The 20,753-nt window shown below is 47.2% G+C and overlaps 1 protein-coding gene across 1 annotated transcript; it reads left to right on the top strand.

Annotated features, from left to right (window-relative positions):
• Window positions 1-1,955: 1,955 nt before the first annotated feature.
• Window positions 1,956-20,205, top strand: LOC119383704 (uncharacterized). The gene is made up of 5 exons (XM_037652009.2): window positions 1,956-2,214; window positions 4,488-4,652; window positions 12,298-12,496; window positions 18,966-19,211; window positions 20,120-20,205. The coding sequence occupies exons 1-5, from the start codon at window positions 1,975-1,977 to the stop codon at window positions 20,203-20,205; spliced, it is 936 nt and encodes a 311-aa protein (XP_037507937.2). The 5' UTR covers window positions 1,956-1,974.
• The last annotated feature ends 548 nt before the right edge of the window (window positions 20,206-20,753 follow it).

A 20,753-nucleotide genomic window follows, 5' to 3' on the forward strand; every position in this document is an offset into this window, starting at 1 on the left:
TGCGAGTGCACAATAAGAACTCTCGTTCCCCTACGTTGACAATTACAAAAGTAGAGAGTCAGACAGTAAATTTATTCTCCTGGCAGTTCATGCGCTTCTGCAATCCAGGTTTCCTGGCTTTTAAGATAGCTTCTGGATACGCCTCGGTTTCGGTTACCTAGACAAGCTCTCTCCACACTGAGTAGCTTCAGCTGACCGGTCATTGAGATCCAGATATTTTCACGTTTTCGGTCCGTGGAAACTTTTCCTGGTCGACATACAGCTGGTCTCCTGCCCTTGTTTGCGGCAATCGCAGTCACAGGTCTTGAGCACGCAAAAGGACGCGACGCAGCTATTTTCACCGTGCAAAATAACTTTCGCTTGACATGAACGTTCATAATAACAGCGGGACATCACTAGTTGCACTTCACAGGGGCACAAATACGATGCACACAGCTCAGTCGAGCACGAAAGCATTCTACGTAATTCTACGCCACGGAGGAAGGTGTTCTATGCAAACTCGTGCTCTGTCGCCATTATGTGATGGCGATCACACTGTGTCAGACTCCCCTGACGGGAGGCTGTTGCCAACGCGGTTTTGGTTTCGTTTTCACGAACGGCTGGATGACCAGATTATGCAGCGGGACTCTCGGCAGTACCTGCCTGCTAGAGAGCGCGGTGCCCAGGTGGCGGATGGGGGGGCCTGCTGTTGCACTTGACCGCAATAGCAGTGGTGCTTGCACCTCGCAGACTAACAGGCCTTTCTTTTCTCCCGAGATTGCTTCAGGTGCTCCTGCTGAATTGCGGATTCCAGAACCAGTGTACCTTGCAGACCTGAATAAATATGATAAATTGTTTTGCCTCGCACTTTGTCCTCTTGCTTGGAACACTGCCCCAACCATGTGGCACAGATCAGTGCAATATAACAGTCTTCAGTACCGTTAGCACTCTTTGGCAATGCCTACAGTGTATACAATAATCCCGATGCATGTACCTGGCACAGGCCCGTAGCCAGGAATTTTTTCGGGTGGGGGGCACTTGCTGAAAACCTTGACAATTTGAGAAAAACACCTATTTTCATTATTTATTTTTAGTAAAAATACCTACTTCACCAAAATTTCGCTAGGGTACAAATTTTCGGGCAATCTCTCAGAAAACCAAACTTAGCATCACTGCTTCACATTAAGTATGATGCATGAAAAATGGTCTCCCATGCGGGTCGGCGAAAAGTGACTTAAAATTTTACTTTTGCCAGTGGCGGTCGAATGTTTGATTTTTACATAAGTGGCTGCGCACAGCCATATACTTTTTTATTTTAATTAGGTTCGTGTTGGAAACATCATGGGCGCACGCAGAGTACAGCTGATGTCCGAATGCCCCGAATATCTTGCTGTAACGAGGTACTCATATTCGCAAGGAAAGCAACCACCAGCCGGCTTTAAGTGGATATCTCTTATTACTAGCATCGAGCGCGGACGACCAGCATGGAGTGCTATTCTGAACGCTTTCGAATCTCGATGGCCTTGACAGTTTGGTCATTCGGGCAAATCTACTTGGCCCAGGGGCCTGCTACGGTCTCTAATAGGGTTAAAATGGCACCACTGCATAATTATACAATATGGCGGATTGTGACACTGATTCCGCCGGTTTCTTAAAAACAACGTGCCACCACGCGGCTTCACCAGGCAGACCCGTAACTATCATCATCGTGCCCAGCAGTTGCACGTGGTCTCCATCGCCGCCCTCAAAAGCAGCGTGCAGGAATAATAGGACATGTTTACTAGCGAAAAAAGACGTGGACGAGAAGAAGGAATACAAGACAACACTAGTCCTGTATTCCTTCTTCTCGTCCACGTCTTGTTTCGCTAGTAAACATGTCCTATTATTCACGTTACCGACTAGCCCAATTTTCGGCCTTAAAAGCGGCGTGCAGGCACTGCACATTTATTCAGTCCTGCTTTTACGTGTAGCAACGTCGCCTTCAGCAACGCCGGCATGGCTGTCCTGAGAGGATGTGTCGTTGGCGACAGCCAAGTGAAGTTTTTGAACGAGACGCGGTTGTATATGGGAAGCAACTGTGCCACGTGCACCTTCAGTTTTGGTGACGCACGTGCACCTAGACTGGTGCACCACATTCGCCATCTGCTGCCCGGACTAGATTTTATTGCTATATATGTCGGCGGCAACGACCTTTCGATAACGAGCTCGGAAGAGGAAATTTCCGATAACATAAAGGTACGTGACCTGCCTGGTGATTTGTAGAAACAGACGCAAATCATGTGTTCAAGCCTGAAACGATGGAAGGCAGACCAGTTAATTGTGTTCGTATTAGGGTTGAGAATGCGTATGCCTGCCGTAAACGAGCGCATGGATCTTATGACGTGTAGCGCTCCTCTGCAATGGCTAATTCATTTTGTTGTGTCGGCTTTGCAAAGAAAAAAAGTGCACTTGCGACTTAGATTAGCAGCAGGCGCGATTAAACGCGCTACAATGGCAATGCGCCAGTGCAAGCGTGGTCACGTTGTTCGGTACGCGTATGCTATGCGTGCTTGCCGGCACGCTCTCGTCACATTCGCATTTTCAGAAGTAGTAGCACACAGCGACGTGCTACATCGGCATTGACGCCACTGTAAGGTTGCTCAAGTTGTTCGGTAGCTGTCGGTCGAGGGAGTTGCACGAAATGAATTGTGGTTGCGACAAAAGATGTTTCCTTACGCAAGGTTCATTGAAGCATTATACTATATGTCTGAAAAATTCGCGCTGCGCGTTTTTAGACAGTTATTACGACTGCTGAAATCCACATGGAAAACCCCATCCCCCTTCTCAAACCTCCCGGTTGCCCCTTGTATTTTCACTGTACTGGAACCCTCAATGGTTATATCGCTTGTATGTCAATACATACAGTTTTCATTAACGTCACCGATAGGGCCGTAGCCAAGAATTTTTGACGGAGGGGGGGGGGGGGGGGGGAGGGTGGCTGTTTAAGAAAAACACCCATTCTCATTATTTATTTTTGGTAAAAACACTTACTTCACCAACACAGCCTCCCCCCCCCCTCCCTCCCTGGCTACATGCCTGGTCACCGTGATCGCCATCTTGGAGTACTAGCTGGTTGAGATGCTCGAACGCGCCGAGAAAGAAACGGTGACATCAGATTAGTGCCGGTGCGCCTTCGCGTTCCTTTGTGTTCCCCCTTGGCACGGCTGGCGAACAAAAGAAAGCGGGGAGAGCACAAAAGAACGCGGGGACCGAACGACTGTGTGTTCTCCCCCGCACCGACACACTCTAATGAGATGATAAAAAGCAAGGCTCCTGTCGTTTTCGCACATGAACTCTATGTCAAGGCGGAAATACTTTTCCGCAACTCAAACGAAGTTGACACGCGACTAATTAAGGAAAACTCGTTATTTAACTTTTTAATTATTGACTTGTGCGCATTTGGCACTACTCCATTTACCATAAGAAAGTTGAAGTGCATGATAATTTATGGCATACCCATTTTTTAGAAATGACGAAAGTTTGCACGTAGTTCGAGATATTCATCGAATAGCAGGGGTGAAATCGAAAATGATCGCGCCCGGCGCGCATGAAGCGCGGCCTCTGTTACGTAACGCTGGAACGACTTGTGACAGGGAAGTGACGAAATGTGAATGAGGGCGCGCCGAAGCAGAATACGGTCAGAAAAATCGGCAAGCATTCTGACATACGCAAACAGATAGAAAGCTTATTGTTCGTGTGCGTTGAATGGTGCTTATCTGTTTCTTTCTCAAACTAACGAAAAACTATTCTGCCTGTCTGCAAGAAAGAAGCGCCGCTGTGTCTGGCCCTGACCTTTATGCTTTAGAGAAAGAGAAAACCTTGATATTGCCGTTTCCTTCTGCACAGTTCGAAAGAATAAATCACCAAACACCACACGCAAAGGTAAGGCGACCCGCTGGCGCATTAGAGATGACTTGTCGCTTTTCACGAAACGATACGGCCGCGGCGCGCCGTCATTCCATTTTCGTCACTTCCTAGGTAGTTCCGGTCCGACGTAAGAACACGGTCGCGCTTCGTGCGCAGTAAGTTTCGACATCACCCTTAAAATTTGATGACGAATACATGGAACTACGTGCAACGTTTGTCTTTTCTAAAAAAAAAATGGGGGCGCCATATATTGGCACGCAATACGACTTTAACACCTGTGTAGCCAAGGGGCTGGGGGTTCAACCCCCCCCCCCCCCCCCGAAATTGTTCAGTTTTGCTTGCGTATATATACACGCACACATACAAACGCACGCACGAACAAACATAAAGTATGGCTGAACCCCCCCCCTCCCCCCGAAAAAAATTTCTGGCTACGCCCCTGTTTCCCTTCGACGTGAAGTTCGCGCACGAAATCGACAAGAGCCTTACAGTCATAGGATTTTTGCCAGAAATATGTATTGTCTAAAAACAAAAAACCTGTATGTTTGTAGTCATGACAAGTGAACAATGTGAGTAATGCTTTTTCATTGTTTATTGCGCAGCACGTCCTGGAATGTGCATCCCATGTGGCAGAGAAAGTTTTTTGGTTTAAAATACCGCCACGGAAAAACGACGACAACAACATGATGCAAAAGAGGCGCCGTGTGAACAGCACTGTGAAGAATTACATAGCAACGGCGAACAACATGATATGCATCATCTTAGAGGTATGTCAACCTGTGTTCATGTTATGCATAAATGTCATGCATGACATTAGTGGTGAGCGGATGCTCAGAATGAAGAATATTGATGACAACCAATCATGTTCACATTTGAAAGCATCGGATGACAAAGAATTGAGTTGCAATGTCCAGGGAGAGAGGTAAACACAAATGTGGCTATTTCAATTCACCCTGCTCGGAGAGCCACAGTTGTTTCATTGACACAGGAGTACACAGTGTGCGAAGTTTTCAAGGTGGCGCCTACAACACATTTAGGCTAGCTAGCTAGAAGTGACCGGCATTTGTGTTGCATGACGGCAGTTGCAGTTGCTTTACAGTTAAGCTGTAGAGTAACCAAGTATGGCCCCCGACTTGTCTATAGGGTGGTCCATACGGAAAGCAGTTGTGAGTGCAGCTTCTCTACTACTCAGCCTTAGGAACTGCCCCAATGAATCAATGATGATGATGATGTGTGGTGTTTATTGGCGCAAGGGCCAATTGATGGCCAAAGAGCGCCAGTTCATGGGACAAAGGATGGGAACAATGGTTGCGCTAAGTAGCTGTATAGGGGCTTTAAAATTCCTCGCGCTAAAGGCGGGTAAAACATATATATATATTAAAATCATGAGAGTGACGTGAAATATGTGTAGTGGGATGAATGACAAGTGGTCGCAACAATAAAACTGAAGATATGACATCAGCACGAATGCCTCGTCAATGCCCTTGAGTCCAAGGGCCGCGAGGCAAGTGCTGTCTTTAATGTATTCCCCGCAGCAGCGACCTCCGCTTAGAGGCCGTGCTACGTTTCACCTTGATATATGACATGAAAACTCTGTACATCGTTTAAAAAAGCAGACAGTGACTGATATGTAAAAAAGCGGGTCCCTACCGATGAACATTGAAGGATGAAGAGGAAATTGCTGTCGGTAGGGTAATGAAAAGTGTTTTTTTCTGATAGCATCGAGTTCCTTGCACTGGATGAGGACGTGAAGGACAGTGAGTGGCTGCCCACATCTATCACACAAAGGTGGTTCGCCACCGGACAGAAGGTGTGTGTGTGTACTGTATGTGTGACCGATCCTAAGTCTGCAGAGTGTAACTTCTGTGTGGCGTGATTTTGATATTGGCGGCCAATTACCTAGATGCGGTTTGACAACGTGTAGCTTATTTCGTGTATGCATATCCCATGTGGTCTGCCAAAAGGCTCTGAGCTTTCTTTTCAGGAAGTGTTTTAAGTCTAGTGGGGGAATAGCTAAGGATGTATTGTGACTGTTTTCGTGGGCGGATGCTGCTAGCTGGTCCGCCAACACGTTGCCTTGAATCTCGCGGTGCCCTGGCACCCAGCACACTACGACATGTTGTTCGAGTGCGTAGATCGTGCTTAAGCGAGAATACAGCGAGACAAAGACGGGGTTTCTGTGTCTTTTCAGAGTTTTTAAAGCTTTTACCACGCTTAGAGAATCTGTGTAAATCACTGACTTTTGTAGTTTTAATTGTTGAATGTGTTTAACGGCCGCAAGTATCGCGTAAGCTTCTGCCGTGAAGATACTTGATTCAGGGTGTAGAATACCGGAATCCGTAAAGGATGGCCCAACGGCTGCGTAAGACACAGAAGTATTGGACTTTGAGGCGTCTGTAAAGAATTCTGCACAAGTGTATTTGTGTTGTAGTTCAAGGAAGTATGTACGGATATGTGCAATAGGCGCGTGTTTCGTTACTTCAATGAAAGAAAGATCGCAGTCTATAAGCTGCCACCGCCACGGCGGTAGTTGTGCAGCGGGAGCCAATAGACAGTGTTCGGAAAGTGGCACACCCGTTTCCTCAGCTAAGCCCCTCACACGAAGTGAGTAGGGCTGTCGCACCGAAGGACGGTGGTCGAAAAGGGCAGAACTAGATATATCATTAATTGTGGGGTGTGAAGGGTGTTCGTTGTCTGCGTTCACTTTGAGATAGTATAGAAACGACATGTAAGATCGCTGCAGGTGGAGCGACCACTCGTTCGATTCGACGTAGAGACTTTCCACGGGGCTGGTGCGAAAAGCACCCGTAGAAAGACTAATGCCCGAGTGGTGGACAGGGTCAAGCATCTTCAACGCGCTTGGTGTCGCAGACTGATATATTATCGCCCCATAATCTAGGCGCGTGCGTATGAGGCTTTTATAAAGATTCATCAGACACTTCTTGTCACTACCCCACGTAGTGCGTGACAATACCTTTAGAATGTTCATGGTTTTTATGCACTTGTTCTTTATATACTGTATGTGTGATATGAAGCTTAGTTTCGTGTCTAGAATTACGCCGAGGAATTTATGCTCCGTTTTCACAGGTAGCCGCTGACCATGCAGATCAATGTCTGGATCGGGATGTAGGCCTCTCTTTCTTGAGAATAATACGCAAGTACTTTTTTGCGGGTTAAGGCTGAACCCGTTCTCGTCTGCCCATTTGGTTACCTTGTTTAAACCAAGTTGCACCTGCCGCTCGCACATTGAAAGGTTGCAAGATTTATAACCGATCTGCACGTCGTCAACATATGTGCAATAAAACATATTCCGTGGAATACACAGACGTAGGGAATTCATTTTTATAATAAAAAGTGTGCAACTCAGAACACCACCTTGCGGCACTCCTGTTTTTTGGACAAATGTTCGGGACAAGACGTTGCCTACTCGAACACGGAATGTTCGATTGGACAGGTAGCTCTCAATTATAGTCAGCATCCTACCTCGTACACCTAAGTGGGATAGGTCTCTTAATATTCCAAATCGCCATGTGGTGTCGTAGGCCTTTTCCATATCGAGGAACACCGAAAGGAAGAATTGCTTGTGAACAAAAGCGTCGCGAATTTGTGCCTCGATACGGATAAGGTGGTCAGAGGTAGATCTACCCTCTCGAAAACCGCACTGGTATGGGTCAAGTGAGTTGCTGGCTTCGAGGAAATGTAGAAGCCGCCGATTTATTATTTTTTCAAAAACCTTGCACAGACAACTTGTTAGGGCTATTGGCCTGTAACTGGATACTGAGGATGGGTCCTTACCCTGCTTCAGAATCGGAATTATGATGGCTTCTTTCCAGACCGAGGGGATCTCGCCGGAAAACCAAACAGCATTGTACAGGGAAAGGAGGGTTTTTTGGGTTTCAGAAGGTAGGTGTTTCAACATTTCATATACAACACGGTCGGAACCTGGGGCGGATTTATTGCATGAGTTCAGCGATGCCTGTAGCTCAGCTAAGCCGAAAGGTTCATTGTACGCTTCCTCGTGTTTTGTGGATTTGCGCTCTAGTTTCTGTTGTTCGATTTTTGCTTTGTGTCGTTGGAAAGCTTCCGTGTAGTGTGACGAGCTCGACACCTGTTCGAAGTGTGCACCTAGGAAGTTCGCCTGGTCTTCCAAGCTGTCACCTTGTGTGTTTACTAGGGGAAGTGAATGCGCTTGCCGGCCTGCTACCCTGCTAACCATGTTCCAGACTTTAGCCTCCTGTGTATATGAGTTAATTCCCGATAAAAATTTCTGCCAACTTTGTCTTCTTGCCTGTCGGCGAGTTCTCCTGCCTTGTGACTTTAGGTTTTTAAAACTGTCCAGATTCTCGGCTGTCGGCGAGTCTCGGAGCAGCCTCCATGCTTTATTTTGTTTTTTGCGCGCGTTTCGACACTCAGTGTTCCACCATGGTACACGTCGTTTGCCGGGCAGTCCAGCTGTTTGTGGGATACACTTCATTGCGGCATCAATCAAAAAAGCTGTAAAGTAGTCTACAGCTTCATCTATGCTTAAAGCAGGCATGTTGGTCCAACTTAAGAGAGCCATTTTACGAAACTGTTCCCAATCGGCTTTGTCAATTGGCCATTTGGGAACCTCTGGAGGACATTCATTAACTATTGGGGTGCTCAGAACTATAGGAAAATGGTCACTTCCATAGGGATTATTAATGACTTTCCATGTTAGAATGGGCAGAAGTGATGGAGATGTGATGCTGAGGTCTATGGACGAGTAGGTATTGTTCGCAAGGCTATAGTATGTTGGTTCTTTTTTATTCAAGAGACACGTGCCAGAAGAGAAAAGGAACTGTTCAATTAGACGACCTCGCGCATCGCAGCGGGAGTCACCCCATAGACAGCAATGCGCATTAAAGTCCCCAAGTACAAGGTAAGGTTCAGGGAGCTCATCTATTAGACTGAAATTCATGTTTTTGCAGTTGGTAATGTGGAGGTATATATAGAGAGCAAATGGTGACGAGTTTGTTCAAAAGAACCGCTCGAACAGCCACTGCCTCAAGGGAAGTTCGAAGTGGTAAATGTGTGCATGCTACTCCTTGATTAACTATAACCGCTACACCCCCGGATGGCGCAATGGCATCATCCCGGTCCTTCCGGAAAATAATGTAGCTGCGTAGAAAGTTTGTGTGTTTGGATTTTAAGTGTGTTTCTTGTACACACAGCACCTTTGGTGTATGTTTGTGTAAGAGTTCTTGGACATCGTCGAGATTTCTAAGCAGTCCTCTCACGTTTCATTGTATAATTTGTGCTTCCATATTGGATGTCAGGTAGTGCTGTGTGTACGAGAAGGAAGTGGGTGTTGTTTAGGTCGAAATTTAGAGCTCAAGCAGCAGGGCCGTCGTCGGGCCCCATTATCGGCTTTTTGGTTTTCTTAGCGCGCTCCAGGGAGCTACGCCGCTCTTTCGGTACCAGAGGCACCGGAGTTGTGTCCATTGCCTCGTTTGAGGCACTGGACGCCCGCGTACGCGAGCTGCTGGCTTGTTTGTCCGACCTCGCCTGGCGAGGCGTGGTTGTGAGACCCGACGATCCTGGAGTCGCCGGGATCTCTGGCTTGGCAGGTGGGGACTTCGCCTGGTGTGGCGAAGTCTTGGACGCCACCGAGCCGGAGGGCGATGTGCTCTCCTTGGCCTCTACGGTGCCGGAGCTTGTAGTGGCCGCCGGTGTGGTCAGATTCAGAGTAGGCGGGGCAGCCTTCGCTGCTCCCACCATGGGGGCGGGTGGCGTTTCCCTCGGCACGCTGCGAGTGGTCCGGGCAAACGCGATAGGCCGTTGTGGTGCTGCCCCCCGTCGCACCACTTCGGCAAAAGATGTTCTTGCTGGAAATGACGATGAAACTCGCTGTCGTGCTTCGCGGAACGTTACGTTTTCTTTTACTTTTATCGTGAGTATTTCTTTCTCTTTCTTCCAGGCCGGGCAGGCCCTGGAGTACGCAGGGTGATCACCTTCACAGTTCGCGCAGTGAGTCCCATCACCGGCGCAGTCATCAACAGAATGACCCGTCGTTCCGCATTTTGCACAGGTGAGCTGCCCTCGGCAGCTTTGAGACGCGTGACCAAATCTTTGACGTTTAAAGCATCGCCGCGGGTTTGGTATGAAAGGTCGTACAGGAAGCTTGACGTAGCCGGTTTCAATGTTTTCGGGTAGTGTGCTGGAGGCAAAAGTAAGTATCAAATGCTTGGTCAGTATTTCGGTGTTGTCGCGCCTTATCTTGATCCTTTGGACATGAGTGACATTTGAATCTTTCCATCCATCTAGTAGTTCTTCCTCGCTGAGGCCAATCAGGTCCTCATCGGACACTACACCTTTGACAGTGTTCATGGTCCTGTGCGCGCTCACAGAGACGGGGATGTTTCCAAACGCGACTAGATGTGACAAATTATTGTACTGTTCCTTGTCTTTTAATTCGAGGAGTAGGTCCCCGCTTGCCATCCTTGTGGCCTTATATCCCGTTCCTATGGTGTCTTTCAAGCACTTAGCAACAAGAAAAGGTGAAATGGCTCTAGCTTTTTCAGATGATCGTTCACAGTGAACCACGTGGTATTTCGGAAAATTGTCGTTGTTTTTGGGCCAAAAGAATTGAGATGCATCGGTGCGTACCCTTTTCGGGGCACGATCGGTGGAAGAGGGGTTCGAGGGTCCCATGGAAAAAGTCGCTTGTTCGGCAACGGCGCCTACCACCCACCACGGAGCCCAACAGGGGGACGTGGCAGAACATGCGAAAAGTCTGCGCAACGCCAGCAGTACGCCGTCACTATAACCTAATATGGTCTACCCAAGGTTGGGAGCCACACACGGTTAACCCTTGCCGCCAGGAAAATCGGAAGTAACGAGAAGGGAGAAGTAGACAGGAAAGTTTAAAAGTGAGAGAGAAAGACGAAGATGAGGCGAGAGAGAGAGAGACAGGAAAAGGCGACTGCCGGTTTCCCCTGGGTGGGTCAGCCCAGGGGTGCCGTCTACGTGAAGCCGGGGCCAAAGGGGTGTGTTGCCTCTGCCGGGGGGCCTTAAAGGTCCAATCACCCGGCGTCGGCTCAACCCCCAGGATCCCCTTTTCCCCGGACACGGCAATGCCACGCACGGCTAGGCGTGGGAGGGGTCGAAGCCCCCCGTTAGCTCGGGTCCGTGGTGTCGCTACACACCAAACGCCTGTTTCCAGGCGCCCCTGCGGGGGCCCCAATGAATCAAGAGCACCTCAGTGCAAACAAAATTTGAGTGGCTGCTATCAGTTAGCCACGCTTATTTCTTGCACTATCATGTAGACCATTGAGTTTCCTGTAAGTACACTAGAGGGAACTCTGGAACTAGCGTCTATGGGAGCTACAAGGCATGGCGCTTCAGCCAGCATGGGAATGATGGGTAGTACACGAATTGGTATAAACTTCGTTCTTTCGGCTTCGTTTGGCTACCTGTGGCCTGCTGCCGCTTTGTCGTAAGACGAAGATCAGTGAACGTTGAGCAGTTCCACTTCACCACCTTGACATTTCACTAAAACTGCTGCTTGGGCAAGTTGGTTCATGATCAAGATAGATTTCCCAGCGCAAAAAGACAAAACACTTAAGGAACACACACACACAAAGTGTGTGTGTGTGTTTGCCAATTCAAATTGGATCACTGTGAAATTCGTGGCCCATTCTTTTATCCGAAACAAAACCAAAACACAACAAAACAAAGCCACATGTGCATTTTAAGGCCCCAAGCACATAGATTAGGCAAATCCGTGTACTACCCATCATTCCCATTGTGGCTGAACGATCGCAGCTCCAGCGTTCCCTCTAGTAAATATTGGATACTCCAGGGGTGAGCTTCAAATATTTTCTCTGTTTATATTGTACTTTTCTTCATTACAGAGAGAGCAGTGAATATAGACTTTATAATTGATAGTGTATTGCAGTATTCATTATTTCTATTTGCTGTAACAACACATCTATTACACAGTGAAATGTTCTGTTCATACCTTACTGGCTGGGTTGTTTCCTGCGTAAATGTGCAAGGCCAAACACAAGTAGCACAGCAGTGATACCACTAGATGCATTGTCAAATGACATTACGGCACTATGGAAAGTTCAGCAAGTTGTGTGAACAGCGAGATGAATAGCAAAAATGCAAATGTGCATATTCACAGCACATCTGTGCTCTCATTCATTTGCATCATACGCAATGGGGAGTTATTACGGTGTGAATTCTTTGACAACACACTGTGTTCACCAGTGCGACCCGGCCAGTGTTTAGTATTCCGAATGCAATTTTGCCTCCAGGGAGTGCGCTTGTTTATTCACTCAGTTTTGAGTACCTATGCTCTGTATGTTGCTGTTATCATTTCTGTTCTGCATAAATAACTTCAGTGTTTATGCGTTCAGTGGTAGTAAGTACTGTTTACAACTGCAGGATAAGTTCATCGGCTCAAACAGAAGTGGGAAGCCGGAATTCTACGCAGCCGATGGCTATCACGTGTCGAGAGGACTGGGTATTAAGGCCCTCTCCAAAGCACTCAGCCTTGCAGTCAGAGTTGCATTTCGCGGCAAGTGGCAGCCGTGCGGAGGAAGGCATCCAAACCAACTCTGGAGAATTCTTCGCTGCACAGCCTGCAATGCCAATGGGCACCGCAACCTCGCATGCGAAACATTCATTCGCTAAACATCGAATAAAAAATCCTTCACGGGACACTAAAAAGAAAAATGAATCTTACTTTCATTAGAAATTGCCCTTTTACATTAACACGAAAAGCACAAATGTTGGCAATTTAATACGTTTGTAAGCGAGGCAGTGCGTATAAAGGAAGTGCAGGTGGCGATGCCACCATAATTTCCCACACCAACTCTGCGATTTCACAGGCTTTGATGGTTGTTTCATGGTATTTAATGTCCCAAACTGTCTCTGGTTATGAGAGGCATTGCAGATAATTTTGACTGTATGGGTTATTTTACATGCACTGACGATGCACAGCACACGTGCATCTGGCATTTTGCCTCCATGTAAATATGACTGCTGCGGCTGGGATTGAACCTGAGTCTTTCTGGTCAGCAGCTGACCATCGTAACCACTGAGCCAGCGCGACAACTTTTATGGCGCCTACATTGGCGTACGTGCTGGTTTGTGTTTGACTTCGATCTAGCGCCTTTTTTACGGCAAGATCGAAGTGAGGTTGGCTGTAGCTTTCATCATTTTCCTCTTTGGTTTTCGAGGATATCTTGTCCCGAGCCCCCTTTGGGTTTAGGCTGGTGGGAACACCCCTTTCAAGTGTCTCTCCTTGAGACTTAGCCTTCTAACATCACCATAAAACCAACTCCGGAACCTGAAGCCCTTTAGGAGAGCAGAAAAGTGCAATAGTAAAAGCAGCTTTCTTAAATGGTACGGCTTATTTCTCATGTGCTGTCTCGTTTTTTTAGGGCTAAAGCCTTAGATACCTCATCAAACACGAAAATTGACCGTCGGCGTACCGCGTTGCCAACACGAGTGATGCACAATATCATCACGCGATGACGTCACAGATAGACAGAACTTGTGACGTCACTGATGACGACGTGACGTCATGTGATGACGATTTAACATGATATGGTCGCTTTGCATTGCCACCGTGATTGGGGGTGATCACGGAGGCAATGTAAAAGCAGGTGAGGTGCAATGCCTTCGCAATGCCTTCGATCCTGTGGGCAGTCCAAAACCGCGTTATGTGCAGAAAGCTTCGGGAGAGGGGCGAGGGAGGATCAATACATCGACTAACGAAAAAGATGGCTTTCGTTTTCGAGTCATATCAGGCGAATGCATAAGGAACCCTGTTTTTTTTTCATGTAATTTTTTCGCATACATTTTACCTATGCGGTCAGTTCTTCAAAATGTATAGGTAAGTCTTACATGTTGACATCGATATTGGTGACCACTATGTTTTTTATCACCTGATGAAGAAAAATCGTCAGACCAAAGAAACCCGGTTTGCGCGCCACACACCATATTAGAGTCTTTTAGCAAGTTACGGAAATACGGTACGCAAATACGGTAAGGCAGCACAGTACCGCTCCTCCTTTCCCGGTCGTTGAGCGGCCAAAGCACAACCAGCGGGAAAGGAGGAACGCTACCGTACGTCCTTAGCGTATTTACGTACCGTATTTCCGTAACTTGCTAAAACTCGCTATTATTATTGTTACGCAAATGGCAAGCATGTCAAGTTAGCGATGCCATGACCTATCTGTCACGTTAGGCATACGTACATTCGTTCCCCTTGGTGCCGATTTTCGTTATACCGAGTGAACGAGACGCGAGTGCAAATAATTTTTTACTTTTGGTAACGCGGCCACGCCGACTGACACATTTGGCTTCGCATGAAATGACTTGAAACAGCAGAGCGCGGGAGGCAGCCTTGTAAAACAAATCGAATGCACGAAATAAAAGATAGGATATGAATTAGGGTGCAAACGCGTTAGCATGCATGGGCTAGTTACTACGTGCAAATGTGCTACGTTCTCCTGGTTATCTCCAGTTTATTCTCTCCTGCAGCAAGTTTACGTTCGTGATTCCACACGAAAGTAAGCTAAGCGCCTTTTCTCACGACGAAGTGCGCGCAGGATGCGTTCCTTAAGTAGCCGCTGAAGTGTGGACCAATGCGGTAACATACCAGCTGAAAGGATATATACAAAATCCCCGTTTCACAACACATAAACGCATTCTCTGTACGATGAGTCGCTGCAGTATTATGTTGCAATGACGTAGTATTAAATACTGCCGAAATTTCCGCAATTTTAGATAATAGCGGCCAAAATATCACGCGCGTAGCAGACGCTCGCCGCTTTGACGCGGCTTCCGCCGCGGAGAAAGCCCACGGGTCCGGCACGGCAGCGCAGCGCCGCGGAAGTTCACCGCAAAAGGCCCTCACTCCTCCTATGTATTCGCGCGGCGCTTTGGACACTCCCCCTATTCTAGGTAACTCTAGACCTGTGTGTCTGAAGCGCGAATTTTAAATATGCAGTGCAATATTTGCATGCAGTTTTTCATTAAAATGGTCACATAACACGATTGAACGTAAAACATTTGCGTGGTTGAAACACTTCAGCATAACTGTGTGCATTATTGCAATCAACAAAGCTGTGTCGTCTGAGCTTGCACATTTCCTATGAGCCCGTAGTTCCAATCGGTCCGCAAGAACTGCAGTGCATCAGGCTCCCGTGAAAATTCGCTAATGCGTCATGAGAAACAGAACCTTAACTTACTCAACAGCATTCAGAAATTGAAAGGAAAATGTTCGCTGGGTACAAAGGGAAACATATCTTTCCTTTTGTAGTGCACTCACCGAACATTTTCCTTTCAATGGATCTGCTGTGACCACCGTATTATTTTCTCTCCTGGCAATGAGAGAATTTATCTCTCTTGCTACATTAAAAGTTACCATGTAGAACACCAAACGATGCACTTGTCAAATGAACTTATCTGTACACCTTACAACAAAGCAAAGTTAAGAGTACGCACGTTTATCAGAAAAACCAGTGATGCTAGTGAAGAAAGAAAGCTCAAAAACCAAAGAGCCTTGCAGTGGAAAACTCTCAAGAGTTTTGTTTCTCATGAAAAACTACCATGCCTATAAAAAAAGGTCAGAGGCCTACCGCCTACCCATGGCCTACCGCATGCACTATGAACTTTCATATCTACTTTGTCCAGCTGTTCACATTTTCATGCAGCCGAGATTTCTATATAACTACCGTGAGCTACATTGCAGTACAGAATGAAGGTCTATACACGTTTCACAAACAGCTCCCCAGGAGCCACCATGGTCCTCTATGGGCTGCGCTAACAAGGCTTCACCCCTAACAAAAATGCTCCTCTGAGTCTGTGAAATCAGTTTTACTACTCCCGCGCGCAGCCCAACAGGGCAGCGTTTTTTCCCTCCTGTGAGAAGGTTATATAAAATTCATTTTAACTGACAGCTGCTGAAGTTATTATTTACCATTTTATGCTGATTTGCTTGTTACACTGTGCGTGAGGCAATGAAATTTTTGAGGCTGTCAGCATAATACCATTTGCGAAAATCTGCAAGGCGGCTTTCCTGCAAGGTTGTTTTCCAACCAGAAATTCTCAATGCCCGACTGATTTTCTCGCTCGTTCTGTTTTTGCTTCTCTACCCCCTCGCCCCCCCCCCTTTTTTTTTCTTACGAACGACGTTCGTGCGAGGCGGCCCCACAGTAATTGTTGGGGAAAGAGGTCGTTTTGTCGTACTCGCGTGCCTTCACTGGAATTAGGAGCGGTAAAAGTACAATGAGCGAGAAAACCAGTCCGCGACGGAGAACGTTTGGTTGGAAAACAACCTTGCAGTAAAGCCGCCTTGCAGATTTTTGCAAATGGTCGCCACCATTCTCTCAAGTAGAGGGGGCGGGAGGGTGGATTGATCCAAGGGCTCGTTTCTTTTGTTGGACACAACCTAATGAAAACAACAGAAAGTGCAGCTGAGTAACGTATAAGGGACATTACTTTTATGTTTGATAGTAGTATATGGATGGGAAAGCAAACGCCACTATAGCTCAATTGATAGATCATCGGACGCGTAATTTGAAGGTTGCAGGTTCGGTCTTTACCTGCGGTCAGTAGATTTTTCATGCACTTTAATTCCTTTACATTTACGTCGTAATTATTGTGTTACAGTTAAACACTACAAGTAATGTCCCCTATATTTTCCTTGGTGTCATTGTCTGTTGGTTTCATTACGTTATTGGATTCACTTTCATTAGGCTACCATCTCACAAGGCAGCTTTCCTGCACAACAATTCATTCATGCACAAAACGCCAACCAAGAATTTATTTTAGGAACCCGACGTTTCAAAGCCTGACCGGCTTCTTCTTCAGGGGTGAAAAGGCCCGAGACAGCTGGACACCGTGAAGGGGAGGTCATCCGGTCCTTCGGCCTCGCGTTGTTTTGTGCTCTCTCCGCTTTCTTCTGTTCAACAGCCGCGCCAAGGCGGAAAAGGGAACGCGAGGGGCACCTGCACTAATCGGATGTTATGGTATTTCCCTCCGCGCACGCCAGCCACGGACGTCGATGCGAAATGTGTATAAAGTACCGAATTTTTGGCTCGCGAAGCGTGAAGCTGATCTGTTTGTAATGTCCAGCGGTAGTTCGGGCATGAACGAAGAAAACTCGTTCACTGTCTCCAGACGGCATACCTTCGCTGGCTGGATATCTAAAACGAAACCCAACATCGCCATAGTATGGTGGCTAGAGCAAAACAATTATTCTTTCCCGGTAGCCATTTTATGTTAAGCTCTTCCAGCAGCTGCTCGAAAGACCATCGTGCTAGAGGCGTAGTTGATCGCGCGTGCCTGCATGTAGCCCCGTGTTGCCAGGACAAATAAAAATACGTTTTAGCATCGCAAATTCAGCGCTGATATTAGTAATCTACCGTAACGTACTGAAGCTTTCATGAAGTAATAAAAATAATGACTCCGACATCACTGCTGGTGATGAACCCGGGAGTTCAGACGGTGTCGACCTAGTACGATTCAAGACTGATTAAATATACAATGGTTACTGATAGCACTTAGCACACTGGGAAAAAAATAAATTGTTCCTGTAGTCTGTGGTCTATACTCCTCGTTAGCAAACTTAATTTGCTCACGCATGTGCAGTAAGATACTTGCGGAATGTCAATGTGGTTTCAAACGTTTATGAGGCTTTCGTGCAAGAACATTTCACACACGCGAACACTGGCTCACCGGGTCGTTTTTAGTACTTGTTCACCGCTCCACATTCCAGCGAAGGTAGCGCATGCAGGTGCGCAAGCACCACAAGTACCTGCTTTTCAAAATCACTGCGGAATAATCACGCCTGTAGGGCGTACAGAGCGAAAGGAAAGAAATTAACGACAAAAACGAAAGGCACGGTCACGTGTTCATGATAACAGCTGTTGTCCTAGCTGTTCATTTGGAAAATACACGTGCTCATGCAGTCCTAGCAACTACTTTGTTACCTTTAGTAAAACTTGTTGGGCTAGATGGTTCATGTTACAAGAAATTCAGACGATGCAAACCACTTTCCTTTCGTCTTTTCCTCTTGGTGGTTTGCGTCGTCTGAATTTCTTGTATTTTGTTTCCTTCTTCTTTTGTCAGTCGCCATATGGCATCACGTCAAATCGGACTCGACGCTGAAAAAGTAGCAGCTTTTACGATCGTTTCTGTAGAAAAGACAGAAAGTCAGTAGACTCAGACACCTTATCACTCTATTAGCAGAAAATTTTAAAAATAATTAGATATACTGATACATGAGCAGCCGTGGCAACACAGTGTAGCCGCAGCGCGCTTACCAACTCCCAAAACGCAGCCTTCCAGTTTAAAATACGCGAAATAAACGCTGCGAGTTGTGTCTCCCTAGGCGACTTTCAGTGCTTCCTTCTACTTTTTTTTTTATTCAGTATCCGTTTGACGCGACCGAAGAGGCCCTGCACTGACGGCCGAAGCGCGGCAGCTGATCACCTCCGCGAAATGCAAAAATGAGACGTTCTAGGAACACGAAGCCGATGTCTTTTGTGCACACGTGTCTTCACGCGTGCATGTTGGTGACGTCATGCTCCCTCTTTCCACTGGTGGTATAAAGGTACGTAATTCAAGCACAGAAGCCTCTTCGTCTTTCTATTTCGACTGACGATGGCGGACGACAACTCATCGCAGCGATCGTTCAACTGCTCGCAAGTGTGGGACACCGAACTCAGAGAACAATTAATTTCTGAAGTTCGCCCCCATACTTACTTATATGACCTCATGCATGCAGAATATAAAAACCAACGCAAGAAGGATGACACGTGAGACTTGATCGGCAAGAAACTTGGCATCAATGTCTGACTTTTTCTAAAACGCTGCTTTTCTGGCAAAGCTGTGACATCTCGAAAACTTCGTTGCCGGGTGCTAATATGGTGCCGGGCCCAGCAGCACCGTATCGCGGCATATCTGTGCCTAGGCGTCCAACGGCGGCATGACAGTCCACACTAGCCTGAGCACGAAGAGTGTAGACCCGCATGAGTCTATATCTTCCAAACTGTGGTTCCCATACGTTCACTCATATGTCGTGTTCTCCTTTTCAGGTGGCGAGTGCAAAAAGCAATGGCAGTACTTGAGGGACAAGTTCCTCAGGGAAATCAGAATAATTGAAAAGGCCAAGAGTGGATCGGCCGCGACACAGAAAAAGCTGTGGTCGCACTTTCAGATGCTGCCATTTCTGCGTGGGTACGTGTCGTCTCGCAGGAGGATCCTCTACGACACGAGGGTTAATGGTTTCTCAGAGAACTCGATGGCAGAGGCAACTGCACATGCCGAAGAAACTGCACAAGGTAGGTGTACTTTACACAACGCGCTTCTTCTTCTTAACCACATCACATATATTCTGAAAATTTTTGTGAGCGATATGTAACAATCTCTGTGGCATTGCAATTTCACTAAGCAGGCATGCACGAGGATATCGTGGAAAGGTATACAGGGCAGCACAGCGGCACGGAATGCCACGACAGCGCGTATGACGCAGCAGAGAGTGAGCAATGCGGGCACGAAAGAAGCTCTAGCAGCGAGATTGTCTGCCACTTCGAAGCGGGTGACGACTCGTTGCTGAATGCCTCCAGTGACCAACAAGAGAGCTCTCCTGCTCCTGAAACGGCAAGCAAACTTTCAACAAAATATATCGCATATATGTTAACGCAGCTTATTCTACAGTTTATCATTCAAAATATGTTGACTACTTTGTCTGCAGTCTTCCTCAGAGCGGCCAGATGCCAAACGGAGGAAACGACAGCGTACCGAGGTCCGGCCTTCCCTCGCTGTTGACGAACCCCGGCCCCCAGCCGGCAAGAGGAAGCATATATCCTGTGCCATCCAACCCTGCGGAAGCCATATTAGCTTTGTGTGCCTCTAAAATGGCTGGAGGCACTAAAGAATGTCCTCGAAAGCATGTTGACGAGCTCACAGAGCTGCAGTCATCGCTACTGAACCTCGCTTATTTCGAAGCATTCCCGAGGAGAGGCACACTAGCGTAATATGCAAGATGGCTGGCATTGCGGCTGAGGCTGCATTGCCCTATTGAAGGCAGCTACAGTAATTCACAGCGGCATTTAGGAACTCGACAGCCTCCCTTGCTATGCTGGCGGTACAGCGCTAGGACGCGATAGCTGCTGCCAGCCACTGCTGGGGACCTCGGTTCCTAGAATTCCTATTGGTGCCCTTTCTGCAGCCTCTGCTTGGGTCGCAGTCTGTGACCGCATCCGTGTGGCTGCAGGCTCGAGTGCAGCTGCACTGGTGCTGTTCCAGGCCAGCACCGGCCTTTTCATGCCCTAGCAAACCTGCAGTGCCGTACCATTTCTGTTTACATGATTTGCTATTTTAGTTGGTTTTTTCTTAGCATGTGTTTCTTTTTGGGCAATCTAGAGGTCTCCGTTGGAGTACTGGCGGCACAGTGCTGCTTTTTTTTTTGTCGTTGCAGCCTCAAGTGGACAGGTTCCTGCTGTTAGTGGAGCTGCACTGTTGGTTGACTCATGTATCCTTGAAGCGTTATAGACTTTAAAGGGACTGTTAACTGGCCAGAATGTGTCCGTAGATTCGGGTGGGAATGAAAGGACCGTGAAATATAATGACAGAATCAAGCACCCTTTATTGCGATGTCATTTGTGTTGATATTTTTAAATCTCATTGAAAGGTCACAAAAAAAAGCCCTGTCGCACAGTCTAGCAGAAGAGCCCTGAAACCAGATTGCAGAGGCGTTCACTTTGCTGTATGCAGTCTGATGCTTTCATGATCGACTATCGTAATTAGTGGTCAAAATTAGGCTACACATATTATGATCAATCCAATTTCCCTTCTGTGCTGCTTACGAGGTCAAAGGAGTT

This window comes from Rhipicephalus sanguineus, chromosome 1, assembly GCF_013339695.2.
Source record: "Rhipicephalus sanguineus isolate Rsan-2018 chromosome 1, BIME_Rsan_1.4, whole genome shotgun sequence".
Classification (NCBI taxonomy): Eukaryota; Metazoa; Arthropoda; class Arachnida; order Ixodida; family Ixodidae; genus Rhipicephalus; species Rhipicephalus sanguineus.

Excerpts from the sequence above, each read along its gene's own strand:
- LOC119383704 (XM_037652009.2), top strand. The coding sequence starts at position 1,975 with ATGGCTGTCCTGAGAGGATGTGTCGTTGGCGACAGCCAAGTGAAGTTT. Across the intron at positions 2,215-4,487 it reads AAATTTCCGATAACATAAAG|CACGTCCTGGAATGTGCATC; the intron begins GTACGTGACCTG and ends TTTATTGCGCAG. Across the intron at positions 19,212-20,119 it reads TGCCGAAGAAACTGCACAAG|TCTGTGACCGCATCCGTGTG; the intron begins GTAGGTGTACTT and ends CTTGGGTCGCAG.